This window comes from Panthera leo, chromosome B3 (genome assembly GCF_018350215.1).
Source record: "Panthera leo isolate Ple1 chromosome B3, P.leo_Ple1_pat1.1, whole genome shotgun sequence".
NCBI lineage: Eukaryota > Metazoa > Chordata > Mammalia > Carnivora > Felidae > Panthera > Panthera leo.
In genome coordinates this window covers 69,386,956-69,408,368 of record NC_056684.1, presented here as the reverse complement: position 1 = coordinate 69,408,368, position 21,413 = coordinate 69,386,956, and the positions used below count along the sequence as shown (strand labels likewise).

Sequence of the window (21,413 nt, the reverse complement as noted above, 5' to 3'; positions counted from 1 at the left end):
TCATGGTTCGTGAGTTCGAGCCACCGTATCGGGCTCTGCTGACAGCTCAGAGCCTGGAGCTTGCTTCAGATTCTGTGTCTCCTTCTCTCTCTGCCCCTCCTCCACTGTGCTCTCTCTGTCTATCAAAAATAAATGTATAAAAAAAATTTTTTTTAAATAAACATTAAAAACAAAAAAAGAAAAAGTTATATTTCTTTTAATGGATCTTATTCTTAGAATGAAGCCAGGTGAAAACACAATTCTATTTAGAGAAAAATACTAACATAGGTAGAACATAGTAAAGATTGACTATGGTTGCATGAATAGTGTAAATGATTTTAATCTATTCCAAGCCCTCATATAGTGAATTAGATATCCTTTCTTTTCCCATGGGTTCTTTCCAATGTGACCTCTAACCTTTTGGTGACGAGATTTTTTTTTTTTTTTTTTTTTTTTTTTTGGGAGAGAGACAGAGAGAGGGAAAGCAAGCAAGAGCAGGGGAGATGCAGAGGGAGAGGGACAGAGGGAATCCCAAGCAGACTCCCCACCGTCCGTGTGGAGCCTGACTCGGCTTGAACTCAGGAACCGTGAGATCATGACCTGAGATGAAACCATAGGCTTAGTGGACTGAGCCACCCAGGAGATTTTGATGGTGATTGTGAGAATACTGAGGGGTGCCTCGGTGGTTGAGTCAGTTGAGCATCCAACTTTGGCTCAGCTCATGATCTCACAGTTTGTGAGTTTGAGCTCCACTTCAGGCTCTGCACTACAGCACAGAGCCTGCTTAAAATTCTGTCTCCCTCTCTCTCTCCTCTCCCTGGCTTGCTCTTTCTCAAAAAATAAATAAAAATAAACTTAAAAAAAGAATGGTGAACCTATAATAAGAGTCCTTTTACAAAGCTGTCTTTCTCTTTTCCCATCTTACTGCCTTTGTTCATATGTTTTTCATCTGAACTCTTCTCCTCTGCCTTCTGCTCCCTGTCTACCACAAAAATTTTGCAAACCCACATCATCTCAAGACCAGGCTCATACTCATTTCCTCCAAGATGAATTGCCTGATTTTCTATCCCAACTTTGATTATTGCATCAATCCACATTGATCAGCACATATACTTTGCAGTGTGGCCCAAACTTGCTTTATAATTGTATCTTCAGCTGTATTGTGAATTATATGAGGGCTAGGGATAGTGTTTAATATATTTTGAAAATTATATATTTTTATTTTATTATGGAAAATTTCAAACATACAAAAGCTCAGTGACTTTCTGTTCATACCTCTTCCCTGTTGGTGTTTTACTTTACTTTTAGATGTTCTTTATATTTAGGAATGTCATCTCTTTGTGATATAAATTACAAATATTTTTCCCAGCCAATATTTCTTCTAAAGTTTTTTTTTTTTTTTTTTTTTTTTTTTAATATTTATTCATTTAGAGGGAGAGAGAAAATAGAATCCCAGGCAGGTTCCATGCTCAGCACAGAACCCAACGCAGGGCTTGATCTCACAACCTGAGATGGTCACCTGAGCTGAAATCAAGAGTCAGATGCTTAACCATTTGAGGCACCCAGGCACCCCTCTTGTAAAAGTTTATTGAGGTATAATTGATGTAAAATACACTGCACATATTTAAAGTGTACATTTTGGTGACTTTTGACATCTGTATATACCTCTGAAACAGTTATCATAACCAAGATAATAAACATTTCTGTTGCCTCCAAAAATTTCCTTGTATCCTTTTGTAAGCCACTTACCTAATTCTGTGCCTGGTCCCCAGGCAACCACTGATCTGCTTTCTGTCACTGTACATTAGTTTGCATTTCCTAGAATTTTCTATGAATGGAATCATACAGTATGTACTCTCTTTTGACTTTTACGTAACAGTTACTTTTACAATTCATCCACCTAGTCAATATCCTTCAAGTCCAAGTAACATTAAGATCTTCCTTATTTCTCAGAGCTTAACGTTAGGGCAGTAGTTGAAAATGATAGAACCCACAGATGTTTGGACTTAACAGAGTCTTTTTAAAAATTTTGACCTATTTGTCAGGATTTGAACGTTTTTAGTATTAGTCTGTAAACAGACCTTCCTTTTCAGAGTGGGTTCTGGGAAGGTGAAATCTCGCTATCCCTCTGTTCCTGATTCCAGCCTGTGTCTGCCTTATTTGAGCCAAATGGCCCCTGGATCCAATGAACAGTTAGGTGCAAGTGAGGCCTGGGCTTTGTGGGAGCTCTATCAGGGAGGGGTGGCAAAGGACTTGTTCCTCAAGGGCTGGTCAAGAGCCTTGGGGTGAGGATAACAATGGCAGCTCCAGGAAAGAGCTTGGTTTGGTAGAGATCCATGGACTCCTGGAGGCGAGAAGAAAGGGACAGAACCAGGGGACTGATATCTCTCTGTCTCCGAGACTGGGAGATGTAAGGATACTGGAGAGCTGGGAGGCTTCCTCCTGGGCCTCCGCAAGGCTGTCATCTTGCCCTCTGGACTGTCCCCTACAGGCATAGAGCCTGCTTTGTCTGTCCATTCTCTTGAGACTGCTACCACTTACTTGTGGTCCTCCAACAACGAAACCTAAGCTCTTCTGAGATCATAAAGGAAAAGAACCCATGTAGGGAAGCCAGGCAACCAGAAAGAGAAAAATCACTTAGAATAAACAATGTGGTAGACTAGCTAAAGAGAAATGCTGGGGGAGACGGTAACTTGAATATGAAAATAATAGTATTTAAGGAAGTTCAAGTGAAATACAAAAAAAGACTTCACAGAGCAAAATATGTGATTTCGCAGCTAAATACTTATTATCATCTGGCTCTCAATCCATGCACAGATACTTTTTTATCTAACTATCTTCACTAAAATGTAAGCATTGTAAGCGCAGGAACTTTTTCTCTTGCATACATTGCTAATCTGTTGTCAACACCCAATGCCTAGAACACTGTCTTGCACATAGTAAGCACACAGTGCATAATCACTGAATAAAGGAGTAAGTGAATATGATCATTTATTGGCCTGGAAGATCAAATAGAAGAGATATTTCATAGCACAAAAATACAAAAGATTGAAAAAAAAGATAAGAAATTTGGAGGGTAGATTCAGAGCACCTAATGTGGTTTATATTAGTTTGAGAAAAAGGAACGAATGGAGAAGCACTAATTAAACAAATAGAAAAAAACTTCCTGAGTTAAAGACTTCAACATGCAGAAAGTAGTTCCAGGGAAGACGAGTGATAAAAAACATACTTAGGGTTATCCTGATAAATTTTTTGATATCTACGGATTCATCTTAGAGGCTTCCAGATAAAAAGGATGGTATACCTATGAATTGTCAGACTGGCATCATAATTCTAATCCACAGAACTGGAAATTAGGAGACAGTGGAAGAGTGTCCACAGATCACCAAGAAAAAAAGACTGTTAATCCCCAACCCCTATTTCCAGTGAAGATATCCCCACTATAAGGGGGAAATGAGTTACATAGTATGAGAAAATTTAGAGAATATGTTACCACTTTAACTTCTCTGAGAATATTTAGGAAAGGTTTTTAACCAAATAAATGAGCCAGAACAGAGATCACAGGGTGAAAGGAATAGAAATAGTAGAATGACAGACTCTCCTGGGAATGTGTTGTGTAAATGCTAACCAAAAGGGACATGCTTCAGGGAACAATAATTACAATGTAGAAGTACTAAATGAGTCAAAGCAAAACCTCAAAATTGTGTGTGGGGGGTGGGGTAAAGGGGCAAAAGCTTTCCAAAGGGAGATGAGGAGAGGAACAAATACCAGTAGGCACATGTAAAGCTGTTCAACATCATTAGTCATCGGGAAATGCACATCAAAACCACAATGAGATACCACTGCACATCCACAAGGATGGCTCTAATAAGAAGGTGGACAATAACAAGTGTTGACAAAGATGTGAAAAAATTGAAGCGTTCATATACTTATGGTGGGAACATAAAATGGTATAACCACTTTGGAAAACAGATTGCCAGTTCCACAAAAAGAAATAGTTACCATATGGCCCAGTGATTCTACTCCTAAATATGTACCCCCAAAGAAATGAGAGTATGTATCTACCCAGAAACTTGTATGGGAACGTTCATAGCAGCATTATTCACAATAGCCAAAAAGAGAGAAATAACCCAAATGTTCACTAATTAATAGATAAATAAAATGTGGTATATCCACAAAATGGAATATTATTTGGCAATAAAAATCAGGTTAAGTACTGATACATCCCATAGTATGGGTGAACCTTGAAAACGTTACGCAAAGTGAAAGAAGCCAGTCACAAAAGACCACATTTTACATATTCCATTTATATGAGATGTCCAGAATAGGCAAATTTAGGAAACAGAAAGTAGTAGCTACCAAAGTGGTAGCTGTGGACTGAATAATGTGGGGGAATGAAGTGGAGATTACTCATGGGTATGGGGACCAAAATATGCAATTAGGTTGTGATGATACTTGCACAACAGTGTGAACATATTAACATTGAATTGAACACTTAATGCGTGAATTTCATGGCATGTAAATCATATCTCAATACTTTTTTTTTTTTTTTAATGTTTTTAAATGTTTATTTTTGAGAGAGGAAGCAAGAGCATGAGCGGGAGGAGCAGAGAGCAAGGGGTACACAGAATCTGAAGCAGGCTCCAGGCTCCTCGCTGTCAGCACAGAGCCGGATGCAGGGCTCAACCCACAAACCGTGAGATCATGACCTGAGCTGAAGTCGACACTTAACCGACTGAGTCACCCAGCCCCCCCTCCTCAATAAAACTTTTTAAATTAAAGGACGAAGTACCAATATGTGCGAAACTTGCAGGAATCTCCAAGGCCTTGTGCTGAATGAAAGAAGCCAGTCTCAAAAGGTTATATACTATAAGATTACATTTATGTACTTTTTAATTATGGAAGATCATGACACATTTATTAATCAAAACATGTTTGTGTGCATGTGTTTATTCACATACATACTATAAAAACAATGTTTCTTAAAATTTCAATATACAACATTTACAGCAGTTGTTTCCATTTTAACTTCTCTTTATGTTTGAAAATTTAGAAAATGTTAAATTTAGCTTGCATTAAGCAGTTAACCTTTGTGACATGAAATCAGTACAGGGTCTTAAAATATCAGAAACGTTTACTGTATCCTCTTAGTCCACATAACACGAATTTTTAGCTCCTTAGTTCTTAGCTCTTTAGCTCCTTAGAATTTGAGTGTTTGTGTCAATTTCCTACCCTCCTTGTTAAAGAGGTAGTCTATATGGATAGGCTTGGTCTTCGAATACCATCTATTAAAATGAAGGAAACATGAAATATGTTTTTCTAGGGTGAAATAATTTGGGTCACCCACAATGCCAAAGAAGGATATAAGGTATCAAGAGTCTTGAATGTTCGCAACAATCCCCAAATCCTAAGTAAGAATTATTTCTTGGTGAGATTTTTCTGTTTTATTAACTGTGTAAGTTCTGCCCTCTTCTTTGTGGATTTGGCTCGGGAAATCATCTTTATATGATACTGTGGGCTTTTACTAAATCTGCTTTCTGCTATTGTGCTTGTTGTCTCCCAAATTTTACTGGGTGTTAAAATCACAACTCTCTTCTTCATAGATGAGTTCTTTAACTTTTGGTGGGTTTACTCCTATAAATATATTTCCTCAAGGGTCTCTATTAATCTAATGCTTATGCTTAGCATACACATCAGAATTTGAAGGATGTTGCTGATGAGCATCCAGCACTGGCGGCAGATCTGCCTGTCTAACCTAGTGTCTCCTGCCACATCTTCTGCCTCTTAGAGCCCATTGCCCCCCAGTGCCATCAGTTTTTCCGCTGCCAGCATCCGATTGTCCCTGTCCCTGCACCACAGCAGGCCCCTGCTCCAAGAGTTGGGCTTGCGTGGCCTCAAGTCAGGATGAGACTTGACTGGGCCTGGTTCTTGGTCTCCTCCAGCCTCAGCTACTTGCCTGCAGGCTGCTGTGGTCTTGCCACCTCTCTTTAAACCAAGTCTGATGGGTCAGAGGGAGGATTGCTAAATGAATTATCATACATTTTCTCAGGGCTTGGGTATGGTGTTCTCTGCTCCCATTGACTCTGCATTTTTACTACTTCCCATCTTCCTTCCCTTTCTTTCCCTAGTGTCTAGATTGGTTGGGGAAGACTGCATTACAGCATTGCAGCCATAGTTCTTTCAACGATTTTTTTTTTTTTCTCTGTTTCCTTCTTTGGTTGCACTTTGTCGTGTTCACTGTTATTTCCAGGACCTGATCTCAGTTCCTCTCTCTTTACATTGACTTTTAGGAAAACATATCCTTTATCTTCAACTCTGTGTTTTTATGATGACTTTAAAATTTTTATTTCCATCATTGACTTTTACTGAAACTAGTCCTGAATTTCTATCTCTAGATATTTTTCTTTGAAATCAGCTCATCATCAATTAACATACATTGAGTATTTTATAGCATGTACCAAGCTCTATGTTACAAAAAGCTCTAATCGTCACAGCAACATCAAAACAAAGTTCTTGCCCTCAAAGCACTTAAAATGGGGTAGATAGGACCCTGCCCCTGCCCATCCCCCACCCCTCCCAGTGCTCAACCCTCAACCCTCAACCCTGGATTGACTCACTGGGCCTCCTCTCATTCTCTTTTCCTTAAAAACATTTTTTTTCATTGAGTTTTTACTCTCAGTCTTGGCAGCTGTGTTGCTGGGGTGGGGACACGGGGATGGTTATCTCACAGCTATGAAAATTGGTGCCACCATAGGGGCGACTGGTGGCTCAGTCAGTTAAGCATCCGACTTTGGCTCAGGTCATGATCTCACAGTTTTTGGGTTCGAGCCCCGCATCAGGCTCTGTGCTGACAGCTCAGAGCCTGGAGCCTGCTTCAGATTCTGTGTCTCCTCTCTCTCTGCCCCTCCCCCGCTCATGCTCTGTCTCTCTGTCTCTCAAATAAATGTTAAAAAAAAAAAAAAAGAAAAAAAAATTGGTGCCACCAAACATTACCATTTCCAACTTCAACCGTACTGTTAACACTATTCAGAAATTCTTCTAAGTAATCCTAGTTAGCCTCCTTTCTCTCAAGTTCTTTCTCAAGAAAGAAATATTTGGGAGATGCGGGGCTCAAATTCACAGACTGCAAGATCATGACCTGAGCTGAACTTGGACACTTTTAACTGACTGAGCCACCCAGACGCCCCTAGAACATTCCAACTTAACAGCCTCCTTAAGACTGAGTTCAAACTTCACTCCTTCCTTAATGGCTTCTCCATTACATTCTTCAGAGAATGTAATGTATTGTATACACTCTCATATCTCTTTGTGCCTCTATTATATAATGTTTTAATCGCCGTTATATAATTGTTTTACCATATGTGCTATAAATCCTTAAGGGTAGCTACTATGTTCTGTTGTTTGTGTATCCCCGGTGCCTGTCATACAGTCTTGACACTTACAAGCGCTTAGTAAATATTCTTTGAATTAATAGTTGGTTAATGAAAAGATCATACGAGACAGTATATGCCCAACAGTTCAGAAGAGAGTTAAACCTGATAGAAAATTAAACCTCAGGGTAGGCCTATGCCAAGAAGCTCTTGAGTTGGCCCTTTGAAGGATGTAGAAGTCAGGTAAGTAGAAAAGAAAGAAAAGGAAATTTTCAATGGAAATTGGTTTAATCAGAGATGTGTATTTCTAGAATCAGGGCTCACAAAGCATTCCAGAGTGTGGAGCAGAGGGTTCATGACTAAGAACAGCAAATGATAAAGTTAGAGAGAAGTAAGACAGTGTTAGATTATAAACAGACCTGAAAGCTAGGGTGAGGTTTTTGGAGCTCATCCTGTAAGCCAAGGAATCCAAACAAGTAAACCAGTGTCTATGTATTGGTATTTAAACCAGTAGCTTCTGCCATCACCACCCTCATGCCTGGGCTGAGAATTCACAGTAGGAATAGAGGCAGAACCTCCAAAGGCGCCCCTTTCCTTTTCTTGGAGGGACTTGAACCAGTACCGCTCACATTATGTCTCAATATAAATAAGTGAGAATGATCATTTCTTAACAGAATGGTTGGGGACACCTGGCACAGTCATTAGGAGAACTTTGAAAGTGTTTTGGTTTTAAAGCAATGAAGCAACCTGATAAAGGCAGAATTTTAGGATTATTAATATGAAGGAAAATGCAGGATTGTTTGAAGATGGGAGAATTGGTGGCAGGGGGAATAATTGATCATCGAAATAAGCTATTTCAGTGGTCTGGACTGGAAAGGATGAGAATTTAAATGATGGCAGTGCAGTGGAAGAGATTGGTATAGAAGCCACAATTGACTGGATTTTTGGCTAATGAGGGAAGGGGAAGAATCAAAAGTTGGTAACACATATGCTGACCAGTTCTTCTTACCCATTTGTTTTTTTTTTGGGGGGGAGGGGGTGGTCAATGACAACAGCATTCTTCTTTCCTGTCAATTTACATGGATGTTATATATTCGGTACACTATATTTGTATGTATGATATTATAGACTAATATATTCTGTATCATTATGTGTTTTATTATACACTTAATATTATATAAAGATATATTATTAGGTATAATAGTTCCTATTATATTTCTAGAACTTCTCCATTATCTGTGTCCTACCTGCTAATCCCTCTGTCTAGAATGTCTCTGCTCCATTTTTCTCACCCTTTTGCTTTTTGATAAACTATCCATTCTTCAAGATTTAGCTCACGTATTTCCTTGACACCATCCCTGACTGCTTTATTTTGTTTTCTTTCCTTTTTGATTCCCACAGTATTTGTACCTACACTTGAACAATTATTTTTATTGTTTCATAATTGTTTGCACAACTCCTCTCCAAACTTCTTGACAAGAAAGGGTCATCACTCTTTTGGTATCTGTAGTGCCTAGCACAGTACCTAATATATGGTAGGCAAATTTCAGAGTATTGGTTGAATTAATAATAACAGCTATTCATTATTGCTATCCTTTTTTAAAAAAAAATTTTAATGTTTATTTACTTTTGAGAGAGAAAGAGAGCGTGTGCACACAAGTGGAGGAGGCGCAGAGAGAGGGAGACACAGAATCTGAAGCAGGCTCCAGGCTCTTAGCTGTCAGCACAGGGCCCAATGCAGAGCTTGAACCCATGAACTGTGAGATGATGACCTGAGCTGAAGTCAGATGCTTTGCCCACTGAGCCACCCAGGCACCCCTCCTTATGCTATCCTAGAGACCATGTTAGAGATGGTTGTTAGCACATGGATATATTACAGTGGTCTGATAACAATTATGCCTGCCTGTCTCTAATAATTTAGCATCCATTTCATTTTGCATATTGCATTTATTTCCTTGTCTAAAACACTGCTTTCATTTTGAGACTTCTATGTAGAGAATTTCAGTTGTTTTCCATCTGCTTTAGACTCCCAAGACTTGCTAATATGACCCAACCCAAAGCAGACCATCCCAGACATGTGCCATATTTATTCTCCTCCTGTGATTTTGAGTTCTCCATGATTGTTTTTTAAAGTTTATTTATTTATTTTGAGAGAGACAGAGACAGCATAAGTTGGGGGAGGTGCAGAGAGAGAATCTGCACTAGTAGTGCAGAGCCTGATGTGGGGCTCGAACCCACAAAACCACAAGATCATGACCTGAGCCGCGATCGAGAGTCGGATGCTTAACCAACTGAGCCACCCAGGCGCCCAGAGTTCTCCATGATCTTTAAAGGTTTTAAAAGATCTACTTAAAGCTGATACTTCCTCAGTCTATGTTGCTCCTCTACTTCTTTGGAACCTTAACAGCACTAAAGGCTATACCACAGGTTATTGGCTTTACCTCCTTGGGCAAATCATTCCAGCTTTCTCTGAGCTAGTTTCTTGTGGAACATGGGAATAATTTTTCCTCAGAGGGTTGCTGTGATTTGGTGTGATGAGAGTAGAAAATGTTCCCTTAAATGGCGTCATTTAGAGATTGCCTTTATAATGTTTCCAATTTTATGTATCATCTTTGCATTTATTTAATGTTTTTTCTTAAATTGAGTGACTGATTTTCTAGTTTCCTTTACAAAAGGAACTTTATCATTAAATGAAATACCAGAGTGCTTGCCACTCTATAAATAGAGAATAAACTAAAAATAGGTATAATATAAATGGCAGTAATCTTGCTAGATACTGTTGCCAAGCAGAGGCTCTCAGCCTGTCAAAAAAAGAGATCAAGGAGAGAGTTTCATCTTACTGGGATAAGTTATGTTTTTTAATGATCACTGTGCCACACATTAGATACCTATTTTTCTGATTTGTAATTATTGCATAAATACCTTGTTATGATTTCTTTTACCTTATTTTATTCCTAATATATTTTTCTGGATAATGAAGGGTTGACTATATTATTAATACTCATTCTTGTAGCTACATTTTATGGCCAGTATCATGTAATAGAAAAATCAGAATCCAGGTTCAAGCCAGTCTTTGAAATGTACACTCAGTATATACCTTGGCCAAACTGTTGAGCACAACTTAGCTTTTGCTTCTTTGTTTGTTTCACAGAATCATCATGGGAATCCAATGAAATATGGGAAGACATTTTAAAAGCTGTTAGATGTTACTAAATGTGAAGTACTACTACCATTCTTTCTTTAGTTTCTTATTTTGAACTTGACCCTTCAACTAGATTGTGAGTTGTGAGCTGCTTCATGTCAGGAAATACCGTACACTCATTCTTTTATTCCTCACAGTATCCAAACACAGTTTTAGGTGTGTTTAAAACTTACTGAGTTACATTATTTATTCGAATAGGAGTCATATTAGTAAACTTGTACTGGGAATGTAACACAGACGCTCCTGGACAATTACCATTGTAATTATTTTATCAAAAAATTCCAAATCCTATGTTAATGCATATTTAGTCCAAACTATAAATGTATTAAGTTTTGAAATAAGACAAATGACTCAAACTATTAGTATCACAATTTTTAAGTCAGTGTGTAGATCAGTCCAAGGATTCACCTGTATTAACTTTTGCATTTTTCTAAGTACTGCTGTACTGCAAAATGTTTAAAGTTCTAAGAAATATCCCCAGCTACCTAAATTCTAATTTAATCACAGTTATTTCTCTTAAGGGTCATTCCATGGCTCATCTCAATTTCCTTTTTTTGATTATTATTATTTTTTTTACTTTAGAGAGAGAGTGCAAGTGTGGGAGAGGAACAGAGGGAGAGAGAGACAGAATCTCAAGCAGGCTCCATGCCCAGCATAGAGTTCAATGCAGGGTTCGATCCCACAACCCTGGGATCATGACCTGAGCCAAAATCACGAGTCGGACACTCAACCAACTGAGCCACCCAGGAGTCCCATCATCTCACTTTTCTTAATAGTTACCATTTAATGAGCGTCTACACTCTGTAGTCCTCACGGTAATTTTATGTAGCGTAGTATTCCTGTTGCATAGATAGTAAATTACAGCTAAGGAATACTAAATCATTTTGGCAATTACATGAATAGCGTATACAGAGCTAGGATTGCACCTGAGCTTTATCTGCTTCCAGATCCTATGTTCTCTTTTCACTGTGCCTTGTTATTTGCTCCTGAATAGCTGCACAGCTGTCACATTATGCCTCCTCTGACCCACTCCACTCAAGATCGCTCTTCTCCCAGTCTCCCACAACTCAGGAAATGGCATCTCTTTTCGTCTCCTTGCTCTTAGAAAAATCTTCGACTCCTTTCTCCCCTCTGCCCCCAGTCCCGACCATCTCCAGTCCATCAGTATGTTAACCTTGTGAACCCTTCCTTTAAAACATACCCAGCCTCTGACCACTTCTCAGCAGCTCTGATAATTCTGACCTGATCCAGGCTACCATTATCTTTCTTGGACCATTGCAAAAGCCTTCTATTTCCTCTTCCTCACTTGCCTCCTGCAATCTGTTCTCCAGACAACAGCTAGAGTGATTGTGTTAAAGCATAAATCAAAACCTCCCAATGGTTTCCTAGCTCACGCAAAGTAAAACCCAAAGTCCTTAATGTGTCCTACAAGGCCCCATGCGATGTATGCCTCCTTCTCCACCACACACGTCCATCTCTTATCCCGTGTCCTATCACTTTTACCCTGCCACCTTGCTGTTCATTGAACATGCTAACATCACCTGCTTCAGGGTTTTTGCACTATTTCCTCTGCCTGGAGTGTTCTTCCTACAGATACGTGTATGCCTAGATGCCTCACTTCAAGTTGCTGGCCAAATGTGAATTTTTTATTTTTTTTTTTAATGTTTATTTGAGAGAAAGTGTGCACATGAGCGAGCACGAGTAAGGGCGGGGGGTGGGGAGAGAATCCCAAGCCAACTTGACACTGTCAGTGCAGAGTCCACTACCAGAGGGCTCAGCCTTATGAACTGTGAGACCATGACCTGAGTCAAAATCAGGAGATGGATCCTCAACCAACTGAGCCACCCAGGCGCCCCCTGAAATACATTTTTAATTTTCTTAAGTTTTTTTTTTAAGTGTATTTATTTTGAGAGAGAGAGCAAGTGGGTGGGGCAGAGAGAGAGAATCCCAAGCAGACCCTGCACTGTCAGCACAGAGCCCCACACAGGGCTCAAACTCATGAGCCATGAGATCATGATCTGAGCCAAAGTCGGACACTTAACTGACTGAGCCACCCAGGTGCCCCATGAAATACCTTTTTAGACTCAGTATCTAAACTAGTACACAAACCATCCCCCCTGCTGATCTTTTGCATTCTCTTACTCTGCTTTTTTGGTTTGTTTTATAACTCCTCACTCTTGACATATATGTTGCTCTTTGATCATGTAAGCTCTTGATGGCAGGGATTTTGCTACTGCATTTCTAGTAATTAGAATAATGTTTCATATGTAGAAGGTGCTCAAAAAATTTTATTGAGTAAAAGATGAACTGTAGATTTAGAGTAACATGGACATTGTCTCTAAAGACTAACTTAAGAGTTCTTCTGGAAGATAACATCACTCTCTCACCATGGATTTCACCATCTTGAGTACAGCCATTACCATGTCTTCCTAAGATTTCTGCAGTAGACTCCCAGTTACTTCCCCCATTTTTGCTCTTGTTCCTTCCACAATCCATTCTTCAAGCAGCAGCCTGCATCTTTTAATTTAACCAGACTTGTCTTGCTGCTATTTAAAACCTTCCCAATGGGGCGCCTGGGTGGCTCAGTCGGTTAAGCATCCGACTTCGGCTCAGGTCATGATCTCGCAGTCCGTGAGTTCGAGCCCCGCATCGGGCTCTGTGCTGACGGCTCAGAGCCTGGAGCCTGTTTCAGATTCTGTGTCTCCCTCTCTCTCTCACCCTCCCCTGCTCATGCTCTGTCTCTCTCTGTCTCAAAAATAAATAAAACGTTAAAAAAAAAAAAAAAAAACCCTGTCTTACTAAAAAAAAAATAAAATAAATAAAACCTTCCCATTGTTTTACCTCACTTTAGAGTAAAATTTACACTCTTTACCACGGTCTGTGATACTCTGGCATGTATCTGCTACCTAGTTTGAAGACTTTTTTTTTTTTTTTTTTTAAACCACTTTCTTACTCATTGTGCTTTAGCTACATTAATGTTTTGCAAACATGCCAAGCTTATTCCCATCTTGGGCGTTTGCATGGCTGCTTCTCTGCCCTGGTCAGTCTTCTTCAAGATCCTCACATGTCTGTCTCCTTTACATGTAGATCTCATCGTAAAGGTTAACTCCTCAGAAAGTGAGGCCTCAGGCCATTACTGTCCAGCCGATCCAAAATAGCCTCTCTATTCACTTTTGTTTTATTTATTTATTTTTATTTTAGAGAGAGAATACACAAGCAGGGAAGAAAGAGAGAGAGTGAATGAATGAATCTTAAGGAGGCTCCATGCTCAGCACAGAGCCCAACACAGGGCTCGATTCCATAGCCCTGGGATCATGATCTGAGCCAAAATCAAGAGTTGGATGCTCAACCAACTGAGCCACCCAGGTGGTCCTCTATTTACTTTTTGGCTTTTGATAAATGTTATAAAGAAAATAATTTTGATTATTAATTTTCTTTTGTTCTTTATCTTCTCATGTCTGCATGAGAACAGAAAATTTGTCTTTCTTATTTACTGCTTAATCTTCAGCACATAGAACCATGCCTAGGACTTAATTAGTCATATACTTAAAATCAGTGAATGAAGATTTGTAATGGTCATCTGGGCACTTCATAAAAATGCAGAATCTCAGGTTTTTCCCATAAGATCAAGTTATTAGGGTTACTTATGTGACCCAATTTAGCAAATAACTCCAGATGATTCTTTGGACTGGGCAAATTTGGAGGATACTGCTTTAACAGAACTATTGCTAAGTAAATGAATGAATACATGAGAATGATAATTCAGGGAGTTATCTTTTAACCTTAGTATATTGATATGAGTGAGTTGAATGTTTCCCAAAGTGTATACAATAGAAAACTAATTACATAAGATGTTTGATGAAAAATGAGTTTTGGTTTTCTGATGTATTTAAGAATGCCAAATATTCTTCTTTTGGAGATTAGGTAGGCAGTCATTAGCGTATTGAAGCGTCTGAGAAATTAAACATTATAGGAAGCTACTTGACTGTTAGATATATTTGCCAAGTTATTTACCATCCCTGCCCCCAATCATTTTGTCACCAAATCTGTATTAATATACTAAGAAATATACACAGTACAAGAAGTACAGTCCTTGGTTCCCTGCTACCATAGCTTATTCTCTCCATGGCTAGCTGTCGACACAGTTCACTTGCATGACTGATAGTTTGGACAAAACTGTAAGTCCTAGCAGAAATTATCTATTTTGGCAGAACTATATTCTAAATATCTTCTTAAAATTATGTTCTTATTATAATAAAAATTCAGGTAAGGATCTTTTGACTGTTGGATAGACTAGAAACATAAAGAACTAATGATTTATTAACTTTTGTATGCATTACTTTACATTTCCACCTTACAGCTAAATTATTTCACCAAGATTGTTTTATGTTTTTCACCCATCTATTTATTTAAGCCCAGTTAATCACATGTAAATTTTTCTATGTCACTCTGGTCTCATTGCAGTAAGTTCAAAATGTATATAAGGAGGATATGCTTCTTCAGATTTTACCTTATTTCAACTTGTTTTCATTCTTGGGTTCCCCACCACAATAAGTAACCATATAGACAGGCAGAATCTAAGTGTGAAATGTTAGAGTAAGTGTTCTGTTTTTAATCAGCTTTGCCTAATCCTGAGTCAAAATAGTTTTTCTTGGTGCTAAGAAACTTTGGTTTTTTGAAAGTTGGAGTCCAGAAAATTAAAGAATGTGTTAAGACTGGTGCTTTCAGATATTTTGTATCCTGAAATAGGTTTTTGAAGTGTGTCTAGATAATATAGACAGTAGCATAATAAGCTAATTGTCCTCATGTGTATTCACTTGGTCATGCCCACTTCTTTTTCTAAAATAATTAGGCCTAACAGTTCCCATTATTGATTGTGTTTTTTAATGAAATTACTAATTCTATCTTTAGTAAAGACTAAAGCCTACACTGAGTTTTAGATGCAAGATACAAGCTAGCTTTTATTTGCTTCAAATTCTCTACCAAGAATGGTAGATGAAGTGATTAAAGGCTATTGCTATGGGCAAACCAAGGGAGATAATTAGGCTCTTCAGAAAAACTATTTACAGAGGCAGTTTTGCAAGTGAGTACCACCCACAATCATTTTTCTCTCTATTCTTTAAGGCATATGGTAAGAACCTAAATAAAATCTCCACTCTTTACCATTTACCCAGGATAAAATATATTGAGCAAGTGCCCATTTGTAAAACTACTATATCATTACTGTTACAAGGAAATACTTTGAGGTCATTTTTCTGATTGCATTTACTTGTGAAAAGGTACATGTTTCTATTTCAACTGCCATTTTGACTGGTAGAGTATCATAGGCTTTTGAGTATAATGTGGTGTATAACCTTTTGAGTTATAACCTATGAATAGCTTAGTTTATGAAGGCCATCAAATGTAAAAATAGTTACATTATTGGCAAGTTGTTTCTATTGCAGGAAGTAATTCAGTTTTAAAATAAATGTCATTTTGAGTAACATATAGGACAACTCCCAGTCTTCGGCAAACTTAGGTGTGCCCTCACCAGACGTAGGCAGGAAAAATATCAAATGGGAGAGTTCAGACATAAGACAATAGAAAGATGCCTAGACATATCTCAGAGCAGTGTTACCAGATTGATTACACAATTTGGATTACACACTCAGAAACACCCCTCAACTTAAACCCATTTACTAGTTCTGATTTTTACATGCATGGCTAGTTTCATTCTAGTAGGTTCATGAACCTGTTTACTCGTAGATTTGCCCTTGTTTCAAGTTTTACATGTATCAGTGAAGTATTTGCAGGTTCTTGGAGGTTAGTCTTCAAATTACCAAGTAAGTATCAAGTAAAGGTTGCCCTGCATTCCTTCAATTATAAAAAATTAAAAACAAAAATCTAAGTTGAATAAAGAACTAAACAAAACACTCATTTCTATTCATCTCAAATACAAGAGGGTGTTCAAAGGAAGAGTCCTGGCTTCACTAGAAAGCGTACATACGGCATGTGTGCACAGCTCAGAAGGCAAGGAAGTAGATAGTGTAGAAGGAGGTAATGTTTAAGAAGAAAATCATTTGTTTCCCCCATCTAAAATCATACCTATTCTGCCTGAGTTATCTGAGTTGTTCTTCTATTCATAGATTCCCTGGCAATTTCAAATTACTTGTTTTAGGCTATTATGCTTCATTTTCGGACAAAAAAAGTTAGAATTACAGAGTATCAAGAAGCATGAACATAAGTTCCCAAAAGATCAAGACTGTCTCTGTGACCTTTCTCTTTTGGCAATAGTGTGCCATGTCTTTGGCCACTTACTAACCAACCACTCATCTTCTCGACTATAAGTATTAAGAGGTTCTCACCTTTGCTCCATCCTGGCATACAAAAAGGCATTCCCATTAATGACAGCATCTGGGAATCAGAATCTTTTTTTTTTTTAAATACTCTTTTGGGGCGCCTGGGTGGCTCAGTCGGTTGGGCGTCCAACTTCAGCTCAGGTCATGATCTCACAGTTTGTGAGTTCGAGCCCCACATCAGGCTGTGTGCTGACAGCTGAGAACCTGGAGCATGCCTTGGATTCTGTATCTCCCTCTCTGACCCTCCCCAGCTCACACTGTCTTTTTCTCTGTGGAAAATAAATAAACACTGAAAAAAATAATTAAATAAATAAATAGTTTTTGGTGATTTTGTTTTTTTATTTATTTTTTAATGTGTGTTTTTAGGGGGGAGAGAGAGAGAGGGAGGGAGGGAGAGAGGGAGAGAGAGAGAGAGAGAGAGAAAGAGAAAGCAGGGGACGGGCAGAGAGAGAGAGGGAGACAGAGGATCCAAGGCGGGCCCCAGGCTCTGAGCTGTCAGCACAGAGCCCCCTGCAGGGCTTGAACCCATAAACCATGAGATCATCACCTGAGTTGAAGTCAGAGGCTTAACTGACTGAGCCAACCCAGGCACCCCTGGGAATCAGAATCTTGAGAAGGGTTGTTGGTATGGTTTTAAGGAGAAAAATAAATGATGCTGTTAGCTCCTCTCCAACTTTTCCTTTGGAATCACTAGAATAGATCTAGATGATGACCATAGTTCTTCTGGTTCTAAAATTCTGTGATTCTTTCTCTGTTCTTCTTTCTTTGCTACCTATACACCTGCTTCTCTGTATTGACAGGGCCTAATTTATCAGTTATATGTGTGTGTGTTATGTGTGCATGTATGAGAGAGGGAGAAACAGGATCAATCTAATACACTAATGTACTATAGAACTGTTATTCCTGCTTTGTCTTATGTGCAAACCCATATTGTTTATGTATATGGGAAATAAGATGAGTTTAAATTTAAAAACTTGGCAACCCACTTGATGGTATGTTGGGGAAAATATCTGAGAATATCTCTTTTTCAAAACCAAATTAAGGAAGAAAATCTAAAAATATATTTTAAAATGTTCATATAGCATTTGAAACTTCAGTTGTATCAATCAGGTTTCTTTCCTCCTCGATCAGAGTATGTGCTGTTCATCAGACCAGAATTTGTTAAGGATTCTGAGTGATTCTTTCTGTCTGGGATGCTTAAAGTGTTATATTTAATTATATGTAAAAAACATTTATGAGCACCATTGAAAATATTATTTGAATTTTGTTTAAAACAGTAATTCTAAATCTTTTTTGTATCTGGGACCTTTTTGGCAGTCTGAAGTCTACACATTCCTTTTCAGAGTAACCTTTTTTAATGTGTAAAGGATTATACACACATATAAATATATAGGTATAGCATTAAAAAGAACCCTGTTAGGGACCCCTGGGTGGTTCACTTGGTTGAGCATCTGCCTCTTGATTTCGTCTCAGGTCGTGATAGCACAGTTCAGAAGTTTGAGCCCCGCATCGGGCTCTGCACTGACAGTGCGGAGCCTGCTTGGGATTCTTTCTACCCCCCTCTCTCCCTGCCCTTCCCCCATTCACACATACATTCTCTCCCTTTCTCAAGAATAGATTTTTTTTAAAGAACCCTATTATATTCAAATACAATTATCAAAATATTAAATTCATGATCTAATATAAGTGCTTTTTTATCAATGCATCGAAAAAGATCTAGAAGCCATTTAATAACTACCATAATTTCAAAGTAGTATTGCACCTAAATCATATTATGAGATACATGCAACAATTATAATGTGATATGAAAATATCAGATATTTATTGTTAACAAAAATCACAGGTACTTTTATGTAGTTTGTTGCTGACATCATACTTGGAGAAAGTACTAACTTTCCCCCCATAATTCACAGACACCCTTCACCTAAAATTATTTCTGTTTCCCAGACACAGGGAAGCCAGATATAATCCTCATATCTCAAGACACTTAATCTTTGAGGAAACTGGAGCTCAAAGTCTTCCATATTTAGCCCTTAATGCTTTTCAAGCCTTTAAAATAAGCAAGTGGTTAGTTGTTAAATGGTGATTGTCAATATCTCTTGCATTAGGAACTTGGCTTATTGCCACTAGTTCTATTATAGATTACTGAAGAAACATATTTCTAAAAGCTTGTTTAGTTATTTTATCATGAAGTCGAATCAGGACATATCTAGTAATGAGTGCTTTACTTATGTCTTGACTTTGAGCTACTATGGCCATTATGTTCCTTTGTCATTAAAGAGAAAATGTAGCCCATGTCGTAAGCCCCGAATCATCCTTCTACTTTACGGAACTATTTTTGCTTGGTCAAATTTGTGTGATTGTTTTGTTAGTTTACTTTTTTCTGGTTATTTCTTTTTAAATGGAATTATACAATATTTGTCCTTCTGCTTTTAGCTCATTTCCCTTAGCATATTTTCAAGGTTTGTCCATGTTGTAGCACGTATCCGAATTTCGTTTCCTCTTTATGGCTGAATAATATCCCATTGTATGATATACCACATTTTTGTTTATCCATTTATCTGTTGAAGGACACTGGGTTGTTTCCACTTTGACTAATGTAAACAATGCTCCTATACACGTTGTCATATAAATATCCTTTTGAGTCCCTGTTTTAAGTTCTTTTGAGTATATGCCTAAGAGTGGAATTGCTGGGTCTCATGGTAATTCTGTTAGTTAACTTTTCAAAGAAGCTGTGTGATTATTTTTTAAAATAGTTTATTCTGTTTTTATTATCCATTCATTAATGTATTTTGATCACTAAAAAACTTTTGGTTTTTGGTTTTTGGGGTTTTTTTTTGCTTATTTCCTTGGTTGACTTTTGTTGCTGATTTTTAAGAAATTATTTGTTTTGGTCATTCATTTTTTTCTTTTCTTTTCAATTGTTTGTTTTTCAGACCCGAGTCAGAACTCCATCACAGGGGAACACAGCCAGCTGTTAGGTATAGTATTACTATGGGATTGACTTTCTCTACAGTCACCCTTTTCCTGCTTATACTAACAGACATTACTCCCACTTCTAATTCTATTTTCTATCCCCTCTTCTGCTTTTCACTTCTCAACATTTTTTCCTGGTATTTCTGGTCCTAACTTGATAAGTTTTAGGAAACTACTTGTACAATTGATTGTTGAGCCTCAATGTAGTCACATATAAAAGTAATTTACATGGTTCTGTGTTAAAAAAAAAAAAAATCTGGGGCGCCTGGGTGGCGCAGTCGGTTAAGCGTCCGACTTCAGCCAGGTCACGATCTCGCGGTCCGTGAGTTCGAGCCCCGCGTCAGGCTCTGGGCTGATGGCTCGGAGCCTGGAGCCTGTTTCCGATTCTGTGTCTCCCTCTCTCTCTGCCCCTCCCCCGTTCATGCTCTGTCTCTCTCTGTCCCAAAAATAAATAATAAAAAAAAAAAAAAAAAAAAAAAAAAAAATCTGTAGGGGCACCTGGGTGGCTCCGTCAGTTAAGCGTCTGACTTCGTCTCAGGTCATGATCTCACAGTTTGTGAGTTCAAGCCCCACATCAGGCTTTGTGCTGACAGATCAGAGCCTGGAGCCTGCTTCGGATTCTGTGTCTCCCTCTCTCTCTACCCTCCTCCACTCACACTCTGTCTCTTTCTCTCAAAAATAAACAAACATTAAAAACAAAAATTTTTTTTTAATCTGTAAAAATTAGATCTTTTTTCCAAGATAATTTTGTCAAGAAGATAACTATAATATTCTATAAGCTTGGGCTTTGCAGCTACTTTGCCCTTTTTATTATTTTTCTTGGTCTTTAATCACCCTCATTTTAATTGCTGAAAGTACTTCATAAATAGCATGACCTTAAGCTGTAGAAGTTGATGCTCCAGTTCTTTATCTATTAAATAAGTTTTGGAAATAAATTTATTTCTTCTAGTTATCACATATTTAAATTTCAGTAAGCTTGTAATTTAATAGGTATTTCACAGCATCACAAGACTGATAAAAAATTAAAATAAAGAAAGGAATCATACTCTGGTGAGGATTCAGACAATAAAGAGTATATGTACAGAAAGTAGAGTCCTCTAAATTATCTCTTCTCCTCATACCTTACCTCTATCCCCTGAGGTACTTATTCTTGGAAATTCTCTAGAAATTTTTAATTACACATTTTCTTACCATCTATGACTATCTTTTTTCCTTTTTTCTCCATGGAGTTATACTCTACAGACTATGACTTCCTTTCTTTGACTTAACATTTTACCTTGTGACATTTCAGTACATAAAGATTTGCCTTATTCCTCTGTTTTAGAATAGTATTCCATTGTATTCCTGTACTTTAATTTTACACAGCCAGTTCCCTATTCTGGACCATTTATTCCCAGGTGTGTTACTGTTAAAAATTATGTTACAGTGAACATCTTGTACATATACTCTTGTAATCTCATTGCCAGTATATTTGAAAGAAAAATTCCTAACAGTAGAATTCTTTGATCAAAAGGAATACCTGTCTTCAAAAGGATACATCAACTTAGA

General features: G+C 38.0%; 1 protein-coding gene across 4 annotated transcripts in view; it reads left to right on the top strand.

The window, feature by feature from the left end:
* SLC12A6 (solute carrier family 12 member 6) overlaps positions 1-21,413 on the top strand; it is an 86,075-nt gene that overhangs the window by 27,090 nt on the left and 37,572 nt on the right. For 3 of the 4 annotated variants that reach the window (XM_042942524.1, XM_042942523.1, XM_042942526.1), the window contains one exon: positions 19,826-19,870. The exons of the other annotated variant lie outside the window; for it this stretch is intronic. In XM_042942524.1, the coding sequence (XP_042798458.1) occupies positions 19,826-19,870 (45 nt within the window). The remainder of the gene's footprint in view (positions 1-19,825; positions 19,871-21,413) is intronic. 4 annotated transcript variants of the gene reach the window in all.